This window comes from Embiotoca jacksoni, unplaced genomic scaffold, assembly GCF_022577435.1.
Source record: "Embiotoca jacksoni isolate LCO1_2020_lvr unplaced genomic scaffold, fEmbJac1.0.p SCAF_4, whole genome shotgun sequence".
NCBI lineage: Eukaryota > Metazoa > Chordata > Actinopteri > Embiotocidae > Embiotoca > Embiotoca jacksoni.
In genome coordinates, this window is record NW_027185392.1 from 6,599,794 (window position 1) to 6,620,000 (window position 20,207).

General features: G+C 42.8%; 1 protein-coding gene across 5 annotated transcripts in view; it reads right to left on the reverse strand.

Moving 5' to 3' along the window:
* Positions 1-1,868: 1,868 nt before the first annotated feature.
* LOC138208637 (uncharacterized) overlaps positions 1,869-20,207 on the reverse strand; it is a 23,666-nt gene continuing 5,327 nt past the window's right edge. Inside the window, exons 2-9 of one of the 5 annotated variants that reach the window (XM_069166687.1) lie at positions 16,157-16,251; positions 15,735-15,816; positions 14,301-14,667; positions 12,887-12,958; positions 7,365-8,503; positions 5,822-6,651; positions 5,296-5,550; positions 1,869-3,886 (exon numbers count right to left, since the gene is read on the reverse strand). In XM_069166687.1, coding sequence (XP_069022788.1) covers positions 3,633-3,886; positions 5,296-5,550; positions 5,822-6,651; positions 7,365-8,503; positions 12,887-12,958; positions 14,301-14,667; positions 15,735-15,816; positions 16,157-16,251 — 3,094 coding nt within the window. In that variant the 3' untranslated portion in view covers positions 1,869-3,632. Of the gene's footprint in view, positions 3,887-5,295; positions 5,551-5,821; positions 6,652-7,364; positions 8,504-12,886; positions 12,959-14,300; positions 14,671-15,734; positions 15,817-16,156; positions 16,252-20,207 lie in introns of all 5 variants that reach the window. The other 4 variants (XM_069166686.1, XM_069166688.1, XM_069166685.1 and 1 more) reach the window with 4 other exon arrangements.

Consider the following 20,207-nt stretch of genomic DNA (forward strand, 5'->3'; position numbering starts at 1 on the left):
AATAGGTTCTCAAGGAGAATGGACAAGAATAACCTATTCGGTTGCCACCTACAATGCCTTTACACTTAAATGGAGCAAATAACTTGTTGAAGGTCGGAAGGTTATTATAGTTTGATGGTAAACACACTCATCAACACTCACTATTAACAAATCTGTATTCGCTGGAGCCTCCCGAGTTCGTTTTTCTGTTCGCCTTGTTAACAGCATTTTGTGCGAGAAGATGTTATTGTCATAAATCACAGAAACCAGGAGCAAATAATAGATTTGTTCAGCTTCATCTGTGTGATGCGGAGTTCCCTTTAAATGTCATTAATAAGTGTTGTGTGCTCGGACGTAATACAGAGAGAAAATGGAAGACTTTAAAAAAACATACGGATCAGGGATTACTGCTGTTCAGCAGTCAGTCCATCCTCGGTGAAGACCGCGAGACTGTCGACCTAACTCAGAGGATTTAATTGATTGGTTACTTTACCAGAGCAGGAGTTGCTGATATTTTATTCTCATTAATTGCATCTGACCTTTATTTAACCGGGATGGTCGTCTAATGACTCTTAACGAGAGATTCCTGAACAAAACGGCACCACATACACGTCCTTCGAACTCACGGTCATTTAACATACTGTGTTACATATTAAAAACATATGAACATTTTCTGACGTTTCACAGACAGACAGACAGACAGACAGACATAGGACTATCTGAAGCGCAAATCAATAAAGGCTCATGATTTATTGTTGCACTTCCACGAAGTTGAAGGACTCACAATACACCAACGTTTTACCCTGAAGTGCCAGCGGGTGAGATGTCCAGGCTCTAGAAACACATTAATATGATAAATAAAATGCAACCATCAGTGTATATACTTGGTTGACCATCCTGGTAAATGCCCGCTTCTCACTTCGCTTCCTGTGCGGTGATTTTATTTTATTTTATTTATTTTTTTGACTCGAGTCATGACAATTAAGTGAAGAGTCAAGAGGTAGAAAACTCCAGACTTTGTGGACCTTGAGTTGATTTTATTTTTTTCAGGATAGTTAAAAAAAAAAAATAATAAAAAAAAAAGTTGACGTCGTGTCACACCAACACTCAGGGTGCATTCGGGGTGAAGCGGGACACCTTTTCCTGTGTCCGTCTTCTGCCTCTTGGTCATCGGTTTTAACCCCGTGCTTGGATGGGGAGGATGAGAAGACTGGTTTTTAGTTTGCACCCTCACCGCGAGACATGTTGCTCCTTTAAACAGCGACGGCTTAGATCCAGACGGGGAAATCCCCCCCCCACACACACACAGCTCTTCATCACTCCCGCCTTTCTCTTTTTGGTGTCCTGACTTTATAGCTTGAAATCATAAACATCCAGTTGTACAATAAGTTAGTTGTTCATGTTGATTTTTTTTTTTTTTTTTTTCAATGAGTAACTGAAAAATCATTGTCGTGTTTGAATGTGCAGTGTGGCCGACCAGGATGGAGGCCGGAGGCAGATTCAATTTGACCTCCTGCTCATTTCTCAGGTTTCCCGATCGACTCATATTGTCAGCACGTTTCCACTTCGCTGTTTTCTGTGACGACTTCAACATCTGTAACTGCGGGAGAAACTGGTATTAGAGCGGAGCGGTTGTCAACTCCAGCTGTTTATGACGCAAAGCCGCCATCTGGTGTCTTTAACGGTGAACTGCATGTGGCGGACAGTTCTGTAAATGATTGGATCAATTATTTTCCAACACATTTTTATATAAATAATAACATCAATTATAAACATCAAAGTAAAAAAAAAAATACTTTTATAAATCACTTGGAATGTTTTTACCGGAAAGAAACATTTACTCTGGCCAAAATATGCCAATAAAATAAATAACCACAGCACAAAACATCGAGCTTTAAGTTTTTATAAGACTTATAAAAAAAGAAAAAACATAACACAATAACCAAGGCATGTCATACATTGTGTTTTTTCTTTGTTTCTCTGAGGAATATTTACAAAACTGGCTTATGTACAGATAGCAATAACTCAGAAATGGACAAAGCTACATATTGTCTAGCACAAACAACCAGTTAGCATAATGTATAATATATTTGTTATGTACAATGTAACTGGCAAGGCTAGAGCAAGAGAGAACACAACGATTCTGCAAAAGGTTTTAAATAACTTCAAGTATCTGTCGTAAGGTGTCGTGGAGGTTTTGAGTCCGGCGGGCGCAGATTTCCAGCCCGCCGGTAGAGGAGAGCGAAGACGCGGTGGAGGTTTGCGGACTGTGTAGCGTGACCGGGGGAGGGGGGAAGGACGGGAGGAGCTCTAGCCGTGAGGAAAGACAACACGTACAACGCAACAGAAAAGCGGCACGACAGAACAATCGCGTCTCTGATAAATGCCCCCTTTTTTTTTTTGTTTTTTTTTTAATGAAACCTTTAACACAACCGAGGGTGGGCGGCGGCCTCCTCTCCACACACGCAAAGTGATATCCAGCTTATTGGCCTGTAGCACCTTTTTAAACTGCTTTCAATGACACACGGGCAACAGGCGGGAAAACAAAACACAGGGAATATGAACACACCGTTGTTCGGGGTGGTGGTGGGGGTGTGGTAGTGGTGGTGGTGGTGGTGGTGGTGGTGGTGGGGGGGGGGGGGGTGTACCTGCTGACATCTGGAGGAAGAGACAACAGGTTTCACAACAGTTCTCGTGTTTCTGGACTTCTTAGGTATCCAAAAGTAACTTCACAACATTCTGAGGCCGTTTAAATTGTCTCTGTCAAGAAACCCCACGTCTCCAACATAGTGATGTTTCACTTCAAAAAAAAAAAAAAAACAACAACAACTTAATGTCGTCGTCACTGCAGAATCTTCTCATTCGTCATCGAATACCTCACGTGTACATTAAGGTCCAAATATCACGAAACCAGTCAGAATTGCACAGTCAGTCGTATGAACAGAAGAACTAGCTCGTCTGAGGAAGAATCTGGCTATTCTCCTCAGTCAGCAGTAGTTAGGCCTACTCTAATTATAAAGCTGCTATGAAGTAAAGTGTGGCCCGAGCGAAGGCCATTTGTCCTATTAATGTCGTCGAGTGCATAAAACGCTAATGCTACTTCACAACGTTTATATAACAACACTGTAGGGATCAGTTGCCTCCCTTGTTTTCATTTCAGTTTGGTGAATCCATTTTGGAAGAAAAGAAGAAAAAAAAAAAAAAAAAAAAAAAAAAAGGTCCATATACAACACAGCACAGGCTGCAGCCGGTGCCGTGGTCTCTGAAGTCCCTTCAGGCGTGTCTCAAACGGCCCCCTTCCTAGTGCACTGCTTTTGACAAGACCTGGACTGTAACCGTCAAAACCAGGGGCGCCATAAATACTCTAGTGTGAATTTAAGACCTTAAAATTGAGCAGCAAAAAAAAAGCGAATGGAAATTTCTGTTCTTGTTTGGCTCAAAATAAAATGCCATCCGGTGTCAAATTAAAAGTCGCGTTAAAAACAAGCCACACTAGCAGAGAGTGGAGTGAAATTTAGGGCCGTCCTCTCAAAATGAGTGCATTTCTTGGGCAACAGGGTACCATTTGAGATTCTGCTCCGATCGGCTGCACCGAACTCAACATCTGACCGAGGCGGCCCCTCCGGGCCCGCCTCCCCGAACTCCCCTCCCTCTCAGCAGACGATGAGGGGCAGCGGCTCGCTCTCCCGCCGCTGGTTTTTCTTCAGCAGCTGAATCCGGTTGTGGCAGTAGAACTTGATGGCTCTCCAGTCGCGTTGGTTACTGACCAGTAGGGGGCACTGCTGCAGGCAGCGCTCGCAGTCGGCCTTGGCGGGGACTCGGAGCTCGTTGATGTTCTGGGTCAGGTGCTCCTCCACGGCCGCACGCTCCGCCTCTGACCAGGGACGCTTCAAGACGCCACGCTTTCCTGTAACGGAGGAGAGACGAGCAGAGTCAGGGGACTGAATGCGATTCAACAATTTCTCACCTTCGGTATTAAGATCGCGAAACTCCCAATTCCCACCGTCGCCCTTAGTCTGAACGCTCATGAAGAACCGCAAAGTCTCTGAGACGTCAGACGTGAAAGGTCTTGGAGATCATAAAACATTCCAGTTCTCTTCCTGCTCTTATTTCCAAACTACAAGACGAAAGGAAAACTCCTCAAATAAAAAAGTTAAAGATGTTCAAAGTTCTGCTTTTTCTGACCACGTTTGCAACTTCTCATGTCGCTCTTGGCTTGAAAGGTTCAAAGTTGATCTTCTGTGATATCATCAAAAACTTAGAACAGCGACTAAATGGACCTTGTTGTGAGACTGTCTTTTATCAAGGCCAAGAATAAACTCTGCAACTTTAGTTTTGTCGTAAATATACCGCCAGTACAGTAATTTAAATATATATAGGTGAAGTGTAGTAAATGAATTAAAAAAAAAAAAAAAATCATTTGACGTTTTGAGGTTTTTCTTTTGTCAAATACAAATACAACCAAGAATATATTGTATATTTATCTAAGAACTGATGATCTGTCAACACTAACAAATTAAAAGGTTTTGATGAGATCTGGGGTATTTGTTACTGTGGAAAAAATAGTTTTCTCACTTCATCACCAAACATAATGTGCTGAAGACTTCTCATGTCCAAAAAACAAATTCAAAACCACTAACCACTAACTCTAACCCTGGAAAAATTCTAATTTGCTTTTTTATTTTGAGAGCAGAATAGCTCTGAACTTCAGGTCAGGCCTTTGGATAGGAATTTCTTTAAATACAGACATTTAAATGACCTAAACTGAACCTAACTCTAACCTAAACCAAACCCTAACTTAACCCTAACCTAACTCTAACCTAAACCTAACCAAACTCTAACTAACCCTAACTCTAAACTGAACATAACTCTAACCTAACCTAAACCAAACCCTAACTTAACCCTAACCTAACTCTAACCTAAACCTAACCAAACTCTAACTAACCCTAACCTAACTCTAAACCGAACATAACTCTAACCCTAACCCTAACCTATCCTAAACCTAACACTATCCCTAAAACCAAGTACTAACCCTCAAGGAGCCTTTTGGAAGGGTGTGAGAAAGTGATAACAAGACCAAATGTCCTAACTTTGTCAAAATGTCTTTACTCCAATAGTCTGGAAACTAGTCCTCTTAAAAAAAGATGTACAAGTACACACCTCCACACACCTACACATCTACACACACCTCCACACATCTACACATCTACACACAGAACTGTATTCTCTTACTTATTGTTTTGAAATCTCACCAGCACAGTTGCCTCCGTTTTAATAAATTGTGCAAGTACACTTCTACTCTTCATCCAAACAAACCTGATTGTGGCTGACCTGAGCCTCTCCTCCGGTTAGCGGACGGAGACGGAGGAGTCGAAGGGGGAGCCTGGATGCTCTTGAGCTTCTTGGGCCGTCCCACCCGCCCGTTGTTCTTTCCCTTCCTGACATACAGCAGGGTCGGCGTCGGGTTCAGAGCGGGAGCGGGAGCGGGAGCCGGCGCCTCGGGCTTCTCCTTCACGTGCTCCCCTTCGGACTCTCCCTCAGAGTACGAGTCTGCAGAGTTTCCTGACATAACTGGACAGAGGGGAAGAATAGACATGTTGACGAGGGAAGAAAGCAGAAAACTTAAGTCGCTCTCATCTTTTACTGATCTCTACGTTTCAACAACAACAACAACAAAAAATCCACTCACTCACAAACATTCACAACAACTGGACAAGGGATCGCAATCCTTTTTCTGCTAGGGGATATTTGACAGCACAGAGGGAGGAATGACACTTCCAATCTTGGACAGTAGAACAAGACATCAGCCCCACTCATTCATTTTATTATCCACCCATCTCACCATCCAGCTCCAGACAGATATGGTTCAGGCTCATTCCCCTGAACAGCACTCCATCTCTCTCTCCACACAGCACGACTCGGCCCACTCTCCCCATCAGGCCCGGGTCTTGGCCAATTCCGGCACAATTCTGCGTCACGTGGTACTCCCTCTCGAGGAAGTGCTCCAGCCTCTCCACGGCGCTGCCCCCTGGCTGCCCGGGCTCCTCTCCTTCTCCTAGAAGCAGCAGCTGGGTTAGGATTGCTACCTGGCGGCGAACCCTGGTCTGGGTCAGGGCACCGGGGTTGCGGGTGCCGCTGGAGCGAGCCAGGCTACGGAGGAGGTCAGTGCCACGCAGCGGGGTAGCGGGAGAGTGGTAGGGCCGGGCGAAGACGTACGGGTTCGCAGGGTCGACTCCTACGTCCTGCCGCGTCTGCAGGAGAAGCTCCAGGCAGGGCTCGCAGTGAGGGGGAAGGATGAGGGGCTGGACACGTCCGCGCTTACCCTGGACCCCGACCCTCGGGAGATGCGGAAGCACCAGGCGTTCGAAGGGGGACAGGGAGGCCTCCAGTGGCGTGAGAGCTGGCGGAGCGCCGGGCGGGACAGGAACGGGACACTGAGGAGTAATGCGCGCGCGATATTCAACGATGGACAGCTTGGAGACCTCGCATTCGCGTCGTCGGTTATATAGGATGAGGAGCGCCAGGCTGGAGTGGCACAGGAGGCGCCAGGCCTCTGCAGACTGCAGCTGCCGAGACAAAGACAAGAAGGCCGAGTGTTGCAGCCGACGGAGGTACAGCACCAGGGACGACAGGGACGAGAGGAGGGGCAGCAAGTGGTGGCGCCCCGAACTGCTGGGGGGGGGGGGGGGGGGGGGGAACAGAAAAGAGAGAAAGTGAGCTATTAGTTAAATTCCTTTATTTCAAATGATCTAACAACAACAACATAGAAGCTTGTTACAGTATCCCGTAAAGCTTCACGGTGGAGCTCAACAGGCATCGCAAGAAAACTTCGCGGAGGGAATTTGTTCCGTCTATCTCGTAATCCACATCTCCGAGTTTATTTGCTGTGAGCATTAGTTATTTTAATTTGTGTCTACAATGTAAATAAAGAGTTACGTTACTGTAGGTGGTAGGAAGTTAAGCTTAAGTTTAAGTCTGGGTCAGTTGGTGAGCAAGTATTAATAGCAGATTAACAAACAGATTTCATCAAATTACAAGTATTTACAAGCACTAATTTTGTCCTCATCACTTCTACACTATTTCTCGTGCAGCGTTGATGCTCATTTGTTTCAACAGTTTGCTTTTCACCTTTATATACGAAAGGATAATTAATATGAGGAGATGGACAGTAAATAACCCTTGTTTACAATTCAAGTTAATTTTGGCCTGACACAAATATACCTGAAGCGCCAGCTGCAAACACAGTTTTATCTTTGGCATCTATCAAACGTATTTAATGCAATGAATTATAATTCATGTGCAATAAAGAGAACAGATTCAGTAACTGCAGGGTACACACTATTAATTCATCTGCTCACACAAAACAGGAAAAGACATCAACTTGCCTCAGCAAGTCCTTCTCCTTATCCTCTGCCCCACTTTCATCTTCCACCTCCATCACTCCATTCTCCTCCTCTTCCTCTTCTTCCTCATCCTCTTCCTCTTCCTTTGGTGGCTCTATCTCTTTGGCCGACGTGCTGCTGAAGGACTGGGGGCACACCAGCTCTACGTCGTCGTCCTCCTCTTTGGGCCTCTTTACCTCCAATACCTCCACGTCCTCGTCATCGTCATCCTCCTCATCCTCACCTTCCGCCACCTGTCTTTCTTTCTTAAACTTCCTTATTGCTCCCTTCCCGGACTGCGTCACTGCCACAGGAGGCGGGCTCCTCTTTAGGACAGACACCGGCACTGCGTTTTGTCCCCGTGGAGGAGTCAGCACAGGAGGGGTGCCGTTCCTTCCCGGGGCGGCAGGCGATTGGCTCGATGCTGTGAGAGTGGGTGGAGACATAGAGAGGTCCTGGACGCCACTTTGTGCAAGGTCCGAAATGTGGCTGTGTCCTGTGGTATGTGACAACTTTGAGTGTTGCTGTGTGTGAGCTGTGGTGGGGTTTGTGTTCTGTGAATGCAGGCGGGGCATCTGTGTGTAGCGCTCGACGAGGGCCGAGCACACGTCGGGCTGGTGGGCGTGGTGTTTGTCTAAGTGGCGGCCGAGGGAGCGGAAGTGGCGTCCACAATACTCACAGGTTTGACGCATGGAGTCTATGGACACTCCTCCTCTGGGGACATTCGATGCGATGTGGCCGGCGGCGTTGGAACCCAGCGGAGCCGGAGGTTTGAACACGGGCTTGGCTGAAGAGGAGGAGGAAGACGAGCACGAAGGGGAAGACTGCACCGGGGAATGGGATGAAGGGAGCGGACGGTGGTGATGAGGGACGCCGGAGGGGGAAACGTGTGGAAGTCGCCCGGGTGGCGTCCGATGGGGGTTCTTCTTCTTTGACGGAGTGCCGCGGCGTTTCTTTCGCCGGCGTTGAGCGCGCCCCCGTGGGCTGGAGTTGTCCTCCTCTCCGGCGTCTGAGTCGCTGACGTCAGAGTGGGAGATGGGGGAGGAGGAGGGGGAGAGGGACCACGAGGGGGTGACGTATTCCTGCTGCTGTTGTTGTTGCCGATGCTGCTGCTGGGCTGTCAGCGAGAGAGGCTCATCCTCCTGGAAGTGGGAGACAAACGGAAAACTAAATCTTCACCCAACTCAAGGAGCACATCTTTCTATCAAGAGCTGAGACTTTTTGTTACTTTGTTCCCCTGCGTTATAAAACAGTGTATTCTAGTTCATTGAATTTTTTTTATAGATGATAAGACCTAAGGCTCAGTATGTGCAGAGAAAAATCCTACCAGTTGCCCAGAGGTGCTTTTAGTCCACTACTATAGCACTGCTCAAACCACGGAGATCTACCAACTGTTCTCAAAAGCTCTCAATACCATTTCACTTATTGGAAGCGTTTTAATGTCGCTGTTGACTTTGAAACATTAATATTAAAAGTCGGTTTAACTTTTCATAATCCAATTAGATTCACTGTCAGGAGAGTTATTCAGTTTTAAAGTAACAACCAGAAGGTGAGCATTACAGGCAAGAAAATCAACAATGTATTTATAGAGATAGTGATGAGCGATCGCTGTAATGTTTCCCAATTGGACCACTTAGTGTGGCGTGATAAGAGACAGCACAGCGACCTGTAGCCCAAGAAATTGAGGTTACTCGTGCTGTTTTTCTTTCAAGGGGTTAAACTATGTTACATTTTGTGTTATTACTCCGCATAATAAAACAATTATCCAGAGGAGGGGGAGGAAGAGTTTATGATAATGATTATGTGATAGTTGTCCGCCCTCGTACAGACAGGTGACATCCTGCAGGCATGCATGTATTGTGCCAGTCAGTGGTGACTTTTACTGCATACATGTTAATGTAACACTTGTTGTTGAGCAGTAGACAAATATCAGATGCATGTACCATATTTACTATATGCAGTATTTTCAAAATAAAAGTTCCTCATACAGTGAAGGTTCTATAAATATTAGATGGATCTTTTTTTTTTTTTTTTTTTTTTTTTTTTCCTGCTTTCTCTTGAAAGTTTCAAAAGAAACCATTTTTTTTAAACCTGCAAAGCTGCTTTTTTTTGTTATCTTGAGACAGTTAAAAGAACAACTACATTACCACAACTTTTTAAGTAGTTATGGCAAGTTTGTTATCAAACAATTGCCTATTTACAACCAGCAGTACTGGAGCTACAGCATAAATTCATTTGGAGTTGCATTTCTGGTCACCCAGAAAATGTAAGTCTATTGTTCAGTCTCTTTCAGCTTTGTTTTTGGTCTCTACCAACTCCTGGGGGGAAATATGTGGCTTGTGAGCCGCTACTGTGTCCACCAGCTACTCTCCAACTGTGTCTATCTGCAGTTTGAAGCTGAGCAGGTGTACAGTGGGATTTTTAATGCTTTCATGCTGAAAACAACTCTATGATAGCCGTGCAACTAAACAGTAAAACTAGAGTTCACACAGCAGAATAATGAGCTGTAACTTAACATAAAGTTCAGTAAATGGAGCACTGGAATGTTTTGAAGATTCATGACTAAAGTCACCCAATTCATGTTGTCACATTGTTTTTACTTTGCTTTTTGACACAATAATACTATAAAAACTGCTCGATGTTTTTGTGCTGTTATTTAATATTCTCCATTTATTATGACCTATTTAGTCAAGAAAACATTCTAAATCCAAGCTCAGCGAAGTAACTAATTAGTATTTAAGATCGTAATTTAAACAAAGGTGAAAAGACACAATCACTTAGCGCGAGTCAGGTTAGACGGAGTTGCTAAGTGTGAGGGGCGGCTGCTGTTTTTCCCTATTTTCCATTCCAATTTCAGTTTTTTCTTTAAAAATATCCATAATGTTACTTCACATGGAAACATGGGGGATGCAAATTATGGAAGAAGGACCGTTACCCTTCCCTTTAATGCCTTTTCTCTTTCTTTTTGCACATTGCGACCTCACTAAGCGTTAGCGCCTCTCGTTCGGGGGCTCAGTCGATGTTACGACTTTTCCTCTACACGGAGGATTGTGGGTCAGAACAGCCGGAGAAACATGCTGCCCTGCATACTGAAAACTACGACCGGATGTAGTAGGACATCCTGCTATTTTTGGCAGACTGCATTTCAAATATTATGTATTGGCAATTACCAAGGGTGCGTTCGAATAGTCAATTTTGCTTAGGAAGGTTCCTCAGTGAGTGACGTGACCCAGAAGTAAATAAGTGGCAGCCATATTAAGAGCTGTTTGAATTCGTCCAATGCTTAGGAAAGGAGCTTCAGTGCTTCCTATCGTATCTCCTTTAGTATAGGATTCACCGGACCATCCTATATAAAGGATAAGAGATAACGCCGTCCCACAATTCCTTGCTGCCACAACATTTATTATATAACCGTATGTGCAGTAGTACATTTGACGCTTAAAATGTGATGCGCATATATTTGGAATTTATGTCGATAAATATGAAGACACGTGAACGTGAGCAACCACCTCCTGGAAAAAACAACTTCCTGTTACAGAAGATGACTTTCTGAACATCAGGATTTTTACCCATTTCTGCACCAACAGCCTGTTGGTTCATAAAGTTTACCAACATGTCAGTTTGCCACCTTTAGTTGAGGGAGGTTCACTCAGATCATCCTGAAATCACCTTTCATGCATGTCAAGTTTAGCTTCTGTCACGTCGCTCTCTCACCGCTTGGTTGCTCTACAATTTCACATTTTTACAAACAGAAATGTCCCATAAAAACTCAACTTTACTAAGTTTAGTTTGCTGCTTGCTGCTGTTTGTAGGAGTCTTTCCTCTGAGTTTATTAAACAGGCCTCCCTATAACTTCATGGCTACAGAAGCAGCATCTATACAAGCGTCTCCACAGCTGGTTGTGTGGCTTTACGCACGAAGAACAACAGCAAACACTTCATTAATGAAGCCTCCCGACACAGAGAGCAGATGGATCCAACGGGAGGCATAAATGAAAATATGATGCTCCTTTTTTCACGTCAGACAGGTGAGCTGTCTCTCAGACTCACAGTTGATCAGCTGCAGGTAAATTATTGATCCACAGCGTCCGTCCTTATAGCGAGGCTGAGTATTAATGACAGCTGTCGGGATATTTTTTATTTTACTGCTGGTAAAAGTCTGATCTGTTTAATAAACTGCAACATGGTTTTCTGCGATTTCTGTTTCACAGTGGAATATTTGCAGTACATTATTGTGCGTATAGATGCGCTCCCATAACGAACGTGACCTCTCTGACCTCTAGACTAACTACTAAAATGTGGAAATATGTAGCCCAGCAACAATAAAAGCATGTTATTGTAGCCTACTTTGAGTTGCTGTACCGATTTCACATAAACAGATATGTCAGTTTAGGGAATCATAGATGAACTGGACTAATAAAATGATTATCAGCTGCACACACAGCAGATCTGAGCTGATTAAGTTGATTCATTTACTTGGAGCCTGTTATTGTGCTTCGGGACTTTTTGAGTGAAGATGTCCATGTTTATACAGCCTGCGTGAAACAACACGGTGATACACGCGGGACAAAGTGTCAAAAGATGCACTTTTTAGTAGTTCATCTTCTGAAAGTTGTAGTTTCACCGGCCAGGTCACGTACATTAACATCCGCCGTTGCATAATTACGTCGCCTAGTGAAAGAGGAGTCGGATGCTCTGAACTTGGCGGTTCTCTTTTCTTAAGTCCTTATTAGTTCTCCTTCTCATCTTTCCTTGACCTCATGTTGTTTTCCCACGGGGTCAAGAGATAGAGATTAGGGAAGGGTTTAGGAGGTCATTTTTTGAACTATTCGAAGAACGCACTCCAAATCTTTTTCTGGCATATTAAATAGTACGGTAGTATGGGTGCGGATATTCCCTGTGATTTTGACATGGCGGAAAGGTCTAACTACTGAAATACCCATGAGCGTCAGGTGCTGTTCTGTGGAGGAGATGCTGGTCACAGGCACAAATTAGAGCGGTAAGCATTTAATACTCTTCATCTTTGCAGTCGGCATTATAACCACTGAATTTTATTAAACCTGACACCGAATTTAAGGGTGGATTTAAGCTGCAGATTGTGCTTTCAGTTTTCTCACCACTGTAATCTTTAGTTTTTGGTTTCATGTGACAAAATTATTATTATTATTATTTTTTTTTTTATTTATTTTTTTTTTAAATCAGCGTTTGGATGTTTATTAGTTTCTTAGAGTTAACTTCACACACAAAAAAAATGTATCGTACCTTTGACTTATAATCAAAGAACCATACACTTTTCAATGTTTGGACTGATGATTTAAATGGGAGTGTTACATGACAGTCCAACGTATTAAGTGCTCCAACTCTCACTGTGGGAAAAAGGAACCAGTGGCACACACCCACACATAGCAACTCTATTTGGTGTGCAATGTCTGCTTGCCACTTTAAAAAATTAAAACTGATGTTTTGTCAGTCTTACTGTGCGCTTTTAGAAAGGAGGTTGTGTGTTTTTTTTTTGTTTTTTTTTACCTTTTTAATATTGTTGTTCTCGGTGTCAGAGTTATACTCGTGTTGTGCTGGAGACACAGTGCCACGGAAACCCTGCGGAACAAAGAAAAAAAACAGCCGGCACCGTACTCATTAATGTTTGCCATCACAATCAGCCTCAGCCGTCACTCAGAGAGCAGGAGGACACCACTCCACAGAACGCACAGAGGTTGATTAGGACTCCAAATCTCCCACTAACAAGCCAAACAAAACAGGTGAAAAGACATATCCTGTCAAACACTTTCAACCTCTTTTGAGCAATTAGGATGGTATTATCAATCAGGCTGGAATACGAGTAAGACTTTATCTCAGTTGAAGATTTGAATTAGAAAGAACTGTGAGCAGATTTGGTTCCACTTCAACCTCTGCTGTCAATTTTCCAATTTTGTCAATCTAATTTTCTTAAATGGATGCTGGCATCATCATTTTGTTGGGTAAATTGATCCAATCTAATGAGAGCCATTAAAGGAACAGATGTCATGTAATAACCATGGTTACTGTTGCTAAAGCACTATAGGTAAAAAGAGAGCTGGAGCTCAGCCATCACCATGGTAACCCCATGCCTTGCTTAGCGTGTGCGTGTAGCATGAATGTGTGTGCAGTGGCTAGTGTGAAAAGTGAGGGTGTTTGTGCATGACAGACAGTGAGTGTGTGAGGCTGATCAGCAGTGTGTGAATACACATACGGTTGCTTCTCTGAAGTCATCAGATATATTCAGTGTTTCTATACTTAGGAGCACTTATGACGGATGAAGAAAACTGAAAGATGAAATTACATTACATTTACATTACATTTCATTTAGCTGACGCTTTTATCCAAAGCGAAATAATTTCATTTTCCTTACTAGCTCCAGTGGATGATTGTAGTTAGTAATTGAGTTTACAGTTGAGGTTAACGTTAGGTTTTGTCACTGGTTACGTTAAGAATAAAGTTTAAACCAATTCAGGTAGATAATCAAGTAATTGCAAAGAGAGGGCAAACATGAGCAGCTCCGCTTCATCGAAACATAATATCCTGTGGCCGCATTGTTTTGTCTGTCCAGGTTATTCATGGTCTGACTGATGTATTTTGCTTTTTTATGACTAATTTCTCCTGTTAACGCCAGTGCAAAATACTCCTTCCAGCAGGAAGATGCAGCTCTTCAATTTTGACTCCAAGTTTTGACATTTCTTGTTAGTTTTTTTGGCCTGCTGACAATATTCTCACCAACTTAACTAACTCGTCGCACTGGAAATATGAAGGCATTATTAAATTGTCAACAAGCACAACAAGATGCAACAAGATGCATTGCCACGTAATTGGTTTAAGAGTGTAAAACAGACTTTTTGTGGGCTAACTGGGCTCAAAAGGTCCCGATTCGTGTGCAGCGTACGCGTCTGTATTTCATGGCACTCACCAGATTCTCTCCCCACTCCGTCAGGCTGTAGTCGACGGTGATCTCCTCCCCCTTGGTGATGTCTCGGATGGCGATGACGACCAGGCGTACCTGGCTACCGCAGTGGACTTCTCTGATCCGGCAGTTAGGGGAGGGGGGGAAGGAGCTGGCGGTCGGAGCCGGAGCGGAGGCTGTCGGAGCAGCTGGAGCTGTGGACGCAGGGGTCAGAGACGGGGCCTGACCTGAAGTCGCAGTGGCCGGAGCAGGAGCAGGTACTGGTGTCAGGGTCGGGGCTGAGGATGCAGCTAGGGTTGCGGCTGGTGTGGAAGCTGAGCAGGAACTGGTCTTGGATCCAGTGGAGACTTTATTATGGGCCGGCTCTGATGGACTGCTGGGAGGTAGAAGGGGGGAAGGCGGATGAGAAGTCAAATTCACTAAAGCCATCAGATATTAAATTAGAGGTATTCTTCTGTTCTGACCTCATGTTTCTCTACTTTTTCAGACTGGAAACATATGATCGGTTTCTACCTTTCGGCCTGCTGGAACGATTAGTTGATTCACATAAATTGTAATCAACAATAATTGTCATAATCCGTCAATCATTTTAGTCTTTATCGAAAAAATAGCAAGCATTCCCCTTGTTCTCAAATGTGAGCGTTTGCTGCTTTTCTGATTTCAATGATTGTAAACTGAGATTCTTTGGCTTTGGTACTACTGGTGAGAATAAAACAAACTTTATGTTGTCATCTTTCCCTCCAGGAATTTGTGACAGGTATTTTTCGTAACTTTCGCCTTGTTTATTGAGTAAACAACAAATCTTTTTTTTTTCTTTTTTCTTAATTGTAAATTAAGCACTAATTAAATTGATTGTTAATTGCATCCCGAGCATCTTTCCATTTTGTCATATTCTAATATATTTAGTTCATTGTGTGTACATACATTGAATGTAGGACTGATGCTGATTCTAAGATTTGACTTTGCTCTTGCATCTTTATGATTAAGCTGTGTTTGTGTATTTATCATATATTGTCAAGGTGGATAGAAAATGGTGGCAGAATTGTAATTATAATGTTTTCTTCAAGCCAAAAAGTCTGTTTAGGGAATCATTGCAGTCGAATGAATGTAAAACTAACAGTTGAATCCACACACACAAGCTGGTGCCAACACTTCAGGGCAGTGATTCTCAATCGTAGCACAGAGTGCTGCTGATTTTCAATCCCACTGGCAAGTCAACTGCATTCTATTGATATGTCAGGTATAAATCAGCCCGATTATGTGAATAAAATGAAAACCCACAGTATTGGTGAGGACTGAAATTCAGAAGTGCTTCCCTCAGACTAAGCTGTCCTCCAGTGCTGAGTTAAGATCAGCAAACCATTACCTCTTTTATAAAGTCGGAGTAAAAAGAAGATACTACCCAAAGCGATTAATAGAGCCGTACTAATTTACACTCACCAGTTGTGAGGAGTCGGCTCGCTGCTGTAGAACGGCCCGTCCAGCGTGGGCCGTTTATTCTCTCCTGCTTCCTTACGATCACCTGAGAGAACAGCAACAGTAAGCATAAAAGGATTACAAATGAGTATGCAAGGACACACACACACACACAAAGGTCATCACCCCATCTCCTCAAGCACACACACTGGCGCACATAGCAACACGTATGTGAGCAAGCACACACGCATGCCCAAAAGTAGGTCACGCTCACTTACACACGCTCCACCCCCACACCAATCACAGGCACGCAGACAGATGCACACGCACACAAACATCTACACACGCAGTTGATGGCTGTAAGAATATGGCATGCAGATAACACACACACACACACACACACACACACACACACACACACACACACACACACACACAAAACACACCTGGGCTGACGCTGTGTTCAGGCACGCTCTCTTCCTCTGTGTGTGTAACAAAGACTTTCACGGGTGTCCCTTTTCTTTTCCTTCCACAGCCGCGCCTGCAGAAAACGCACACACGCACAGACACACAAATACACACAATTATCATTTAATCAATCGGCCTACTGACCACACTTCACATCAATCAGGTCAGAGTGTAATCAATAAGCTGATGGCCACCTAATGGATCAATAGCAACTGCGTTTAGGCCTCACATCCAAGTGAACAACATATCAAAGAAAAAAAAAAACACAGTAAGCAGACAACGATTGTTTAAACAGCTTTTCACTGTCTATGAGTGGAACGCGAGTAAAAAACAACATAGGGTTGAGGATTTCACACGATCTGCACTGACTGACCCGCAGGAAAACAGTTCAGTCCAAACCCAACAAAACTCCTGGCAAAGAAATCTTTAAACATACTGATTTTGAAACTCTGCCATCTTTCCTCACCAAACACCAGTTTCAGAAATTAAAGAGAGCTCGGGGCAAAAGTGCACTCAAATGTTTATAAAATGCCCGAGAAGTTTTAATTTAAAGGCTAAAAAAAATTCCCTGCAATTAGGAGGGAGCAATCTTGCAGTTAAACCCATTCACATTTATTTCACTGGGCTGTCAAATATCCCTATATGAATGAGTATTTTGTCCCCTGTGGACATTCATAGGTGATTCACAGTAGCCTCTGAGTGAACAAATTGTTCCAGGGTATTCCTGACCCTTTACACCCAAAAATATGCAACTATTCCACTTTTTGATTTTTTTTTTTTTTTTTTTTTTTTTAAATTATTTTTTTATGCTAATGCTGAAAAGATAACCGAGTTTCAGCACGGACACCCAAACAATACTTTTTTCAAAAAAGTAATATTCAATATTTTTTTTATATATAAAAGTATCTCAAATGTTAACGAAAACATTTTGCCTGAATAAAAAAAAAAAAAAAATGCCCTCTAAAATTGAGTTGTGATTTAGGGAACGTCCTGTAGAGTTTTCTTGTGAACAAACAAAGGTTGTATTTGCAATCAGGTTTACCGACCAAAAACACATTGTGCGTATCCTTGTGGTTTATCATGATTATGAATCCACGTAAAACACTTACAAAGCCGAATTTTCTGAAATGATTGCTTCCTTTATAGTTTGCATCCAGTTTTACTCGTCAACAGTTCTCTTCTTTTGCGCACCTGCGGATGCATCACAGCATTTCTTAGTGCCATTACCACCACCTATCGATCGGTTGAATAGTGCGTTACCAACCCCGCCACGGTTGTGCATCACGTCCCCGTCACATACATGTGCATCCTTGTGCGCATTCACCGGACAAACAAAAAAAAGCGGGCCCATTCATTGAAAAACTGCTCCACAGCGCTATCAGAGTTCCTTTAAATTAGTGAAGAATACAAAACTCACCAGTCATTTCATTTGGGCTGTCACAATCATAAAATATTAGTTGCCAATTAATTGGGATTAAAGATTTAATTTATGCCACTATTTTAACATAAGCCTGATCGTAGTTTAATAATGCACCTTATTAAGTAGAAGAGGCATTGATTGGCACACTGAAAGGTAGAAATCTAAATGACCTTTCTTATTGCCCTTCAAGCTCTGAAAATAAAAATGTATATGACATAAATAATCTAAATGTATAACTATTATTACTAAACTATGCAAAGAAATTACAATGACGGGAACCAATGATCAAAACAACGTTGAACCATAGCAGAAGACGGGTCCAATTAATTGACGTCAGTCAATCGGGAGAAAACATGGAAATAGTGATGGAATATGAGATTTGTGTTTGTGTCATTCAGCTGGTTTCATACAGATGAATGAAAACTATTCTCAATGTCATGCAAAGCAATTGAGGTCAGCTCAAGCATTTACGACCAAGCGACTATTTGTTAATTGTGACAGGTTTACGTTCAATACAGACTCTCATTGTGAAACATTGTCGGCACCAAAAAAGTATTGTCTCTTCGAACTGAAACATGAAGTACCTTATATGAAGGCTTAACGTAAAAAATAAATAAATCCTACCACTCAAACTGACTTCTAATTTGTCCGTTTGAAAAGCCTCATTGTTGAACATTACCTCCCATGAAATGACAAAAAAGTCAAACTCTTGCTCACACGTTAACGGATACAGTACTGCTGAGGTTAAAGAGGCAGACGTACAACATTGAGACAAATCAACATACTGCTTGATGTAATCCAGCTACATGACATGATTATGTGAACAGTAATTTCTAAATAATGACTAGACCCGTCATTCAAAGATTCTGCCATCTTGTTAGCATTTATACTTGAGTGCTGTGACCCCTGAATCACCACTAAGGAGTGTGCCATTAACCCCGAGAGCTCAAACGCAGCCACCTGTGTGAGCCCGGAGCGGCACAGCGAGATTATCTTCTTCAGACTAAATCCATGCCAAAACAGCCGCACTCACTTAGAGCCAAACGGATCCGACCTCTACCGAATCTGGGCTAGTCCCGTTACCACAGATCTCAATATTGTTTTCCGTCAGTCTATTTTTTACTCACATGACATTGGAGGCTCTTAAAACTAGGCCATAGGAAGATCGTGCTTCGGATTTTGAAGTGTTCATTACTGTCTGCTTTAGTGTGTGTGTGTGTGTGTGTGTGTGTGTGCGTGTGTGTGTGCGCGCGCGTGTGTGTGTGTGTGTTTTTGCATGCAGACAAGAGAGAATGACAGAAACCAAAACAGGCTTGGAAGAAAGAAAAAAAAACGAAGAAAAAAAAAAAAAAAAAAAGGGTTATGAGAGAAAAAAGTGAAGCAGCAGAAAAACAGAGAAAAACAGGGAAAGGGAACAAAGAGGAAAAAAGACAGAGGGAGAACAGACAGAGGGAGAGAGAGAGATACTCATTCAGCAGATATCAACCAGACCCAGGGTCTTTCTATTGATCCACTCCGCTCCCATCTGGACTCGTGATACTGAGCGCGCGTGTCTACGTATGTGTATGTTTAAGGGAGTGCACACCGGGCGTGTGCGCCTGTATTTGTGTTCACATATGTACCGATTTTTTTTTTTTTTTTTCTTCTTCCCTCTTGTAAAGCTTTGCTCCTCAACAAACCAACCGCACAAATCTTGGCTTTGAAAATAAAAAAAAATAAAAAAAATCAAGACATGATAATCACCAAGAAATCAAAAGAGAGCATTTCAAGCGTGCCTAACAACAACTTCCTGCACAAACTAATGCACTAAATTGTGGAATTTCGCTAATTGCCCAAGTCACGTGACCGTGTAATGGCCGTCATAAAGAAATGATGAGATCATTCCTCGACGAGCGCTCCTCATGTCGCAAAATACTGCTTGTGCTTCTGGTGAATATGTTGGACATTTGTGTAGCTTGGTTTTACGTATTTAAAAAGTAGGGCTGTCCGACATAGTTGAAATCGATGTCAAAATATTCGGACAATACAGTATTTTACTTGAACTGGACCACGTGCGGTGCAACGGGATGTGGAAAATCACCAAATGAGATCAAAACAAGTGTAAAAGCTAAATCTTGACCTTAGAAATAGTCTGATTTGATCAGTGCTATTATTTGCTGATGCACAAACCATATGCCCAGACCAAACAGGCGTACAAGACGGCATTATTAAAAAAAAATACAAACTAACAAACAAAAACCAGAATTAAAAAAAAAAAAAACGCATCAAGTGATTTCAAACAAATAAACCCTACTGAAATTGTTTCCAAGCTTTAGCAGCAGAGGCAGCATATTCATAAGTACTAAAGCTAAACAAGCGTTCAACTCTGTCATTGTCAGTGCAACAAAACAGTTTGAACAGTTTTACAAAATAATTTGAACTCCGGCCGACTTAAGAGCTTCTTTTTTTTTTTTCTTTTATAGCTTTCAAGCACACTTCACACGCATACTTACAAAAGCCACAGATCAGCATGTATCCTCAGTACAGCAGAGAAAGCAAAATAAATTCTTTAAACAACGTTTTTTGGTATTAGTCTCGAAAAATGTAAAGTTTCAACAGTGGCCGACTGG